This window comes from Hipposideros armiger, unplaced genomic scaffold (genome assembly GCF_001890085.2).
Source record: "Hipposideros armiger isolate ML-2016 unplaced genomic scaffold, ASM189008v1 scaffold_1093, whole genome shotgun sequence".
Lineage (NCBI taxonomy): Eukaryota > Metazoa > Chordata > Mammalia > Chiroptera > Hipposideridae > Hipposideros > Hipposideros armiger.
In genome coordinates, this window is record NW_017732443.1 from 1,629 (window position 1) to 2,456 (window position 828).

Here is an 828-nt window from a genome sequence, read left to right on the forward strand (position 1 = left end):
CATTTAGAGTGATTGTAAAACACTTTGTGAGACAGTCCCTTTTCTGTTCTTTCATGGGAACTTGCTTCTCCTGTTGGAGGCCTGAACTCCAGGAGAACCCTAGAGAAGGGGAACGCAGACTTGTGTGAATATTCGCGGGCGTGCGGATATCTAGTGAGGACAGTTGGGGGTTTGTGGTTGGGGTACGGTGTGCCTTTCTGGCAGTGCTCCAGGTATAAAAGACAACATCATGATTAGATCTTCATCTTAATAAAGCTATGCCCTGGCCTTTTCAGAAACTAAAGGAGCTGCAGTCCCACAGTATGATGGGGTCCAACCTCGGGTCGCTGCGAGATGAGGAGTCTGAGGAGCGCCTCAGGCAGGCACTGGAGCTCCGGGACCTGAGAGAGAAGATGGAAATTCAGGTGAGCCGATCCCCCATGCCTGTCTTTCCAGAGCCAGCCAATAACCATGTGGTCTTCTAACAGAGTTTCTCATTTTTGCTCTATGGTTTTAGGGAAGTTGAAAGACATTCGAGCTCTATATTTTCAGACCTTCTCCCAATGCTTGAAAGCAAAGAATAGGGTTTTTGTGAGGCTGGTGATACGCGTGTGTACAATACCAGATGTGCCTGGGATCTTTTTCAAAATACACGCAGCATGTCTCTCATTGGACACCTTTGCCCTCTTTTTGACCCCAACCCAGTTGAAAACAGCTCTTAGAAAGCATGGCAACCTCCAGGATTTGAAGATATTTGGGATGGATTTCGTGGTGTGATGGTAAATATTTAACCACTGGCTCTCTGAAACCAAAAAAATCTTTGATTTGTAGCATTTGCTATTTTCTGTG

The 828-nt window shown here is 46.3% G+C and overlaps 1 protein-coding gene across 1 annotated transcript in view; it reads left to right on the top strand.

The window, feature by feature from the left end:
• The window catches only part of LOC109376290 (zinc finger protein DZIP1L-like), a gene marked incomplete at its 5' end in the record, with an annotated part of 25,955 nt that overhangs the window by 1,126 nt on the left and 24,001 nt on the right, over positions 1 to 828 (top strand). Inside the window, one exon of the mRNA XM_019632165.1 lies at positions 276 to 404. Within this exon, the coding sequence (XP_019487710.1) occupies positions 276 to 404 (129 nt within the window). The remainder of the gene's footprint in view (positions 1 to 275; positions 405 to 828) is intronic.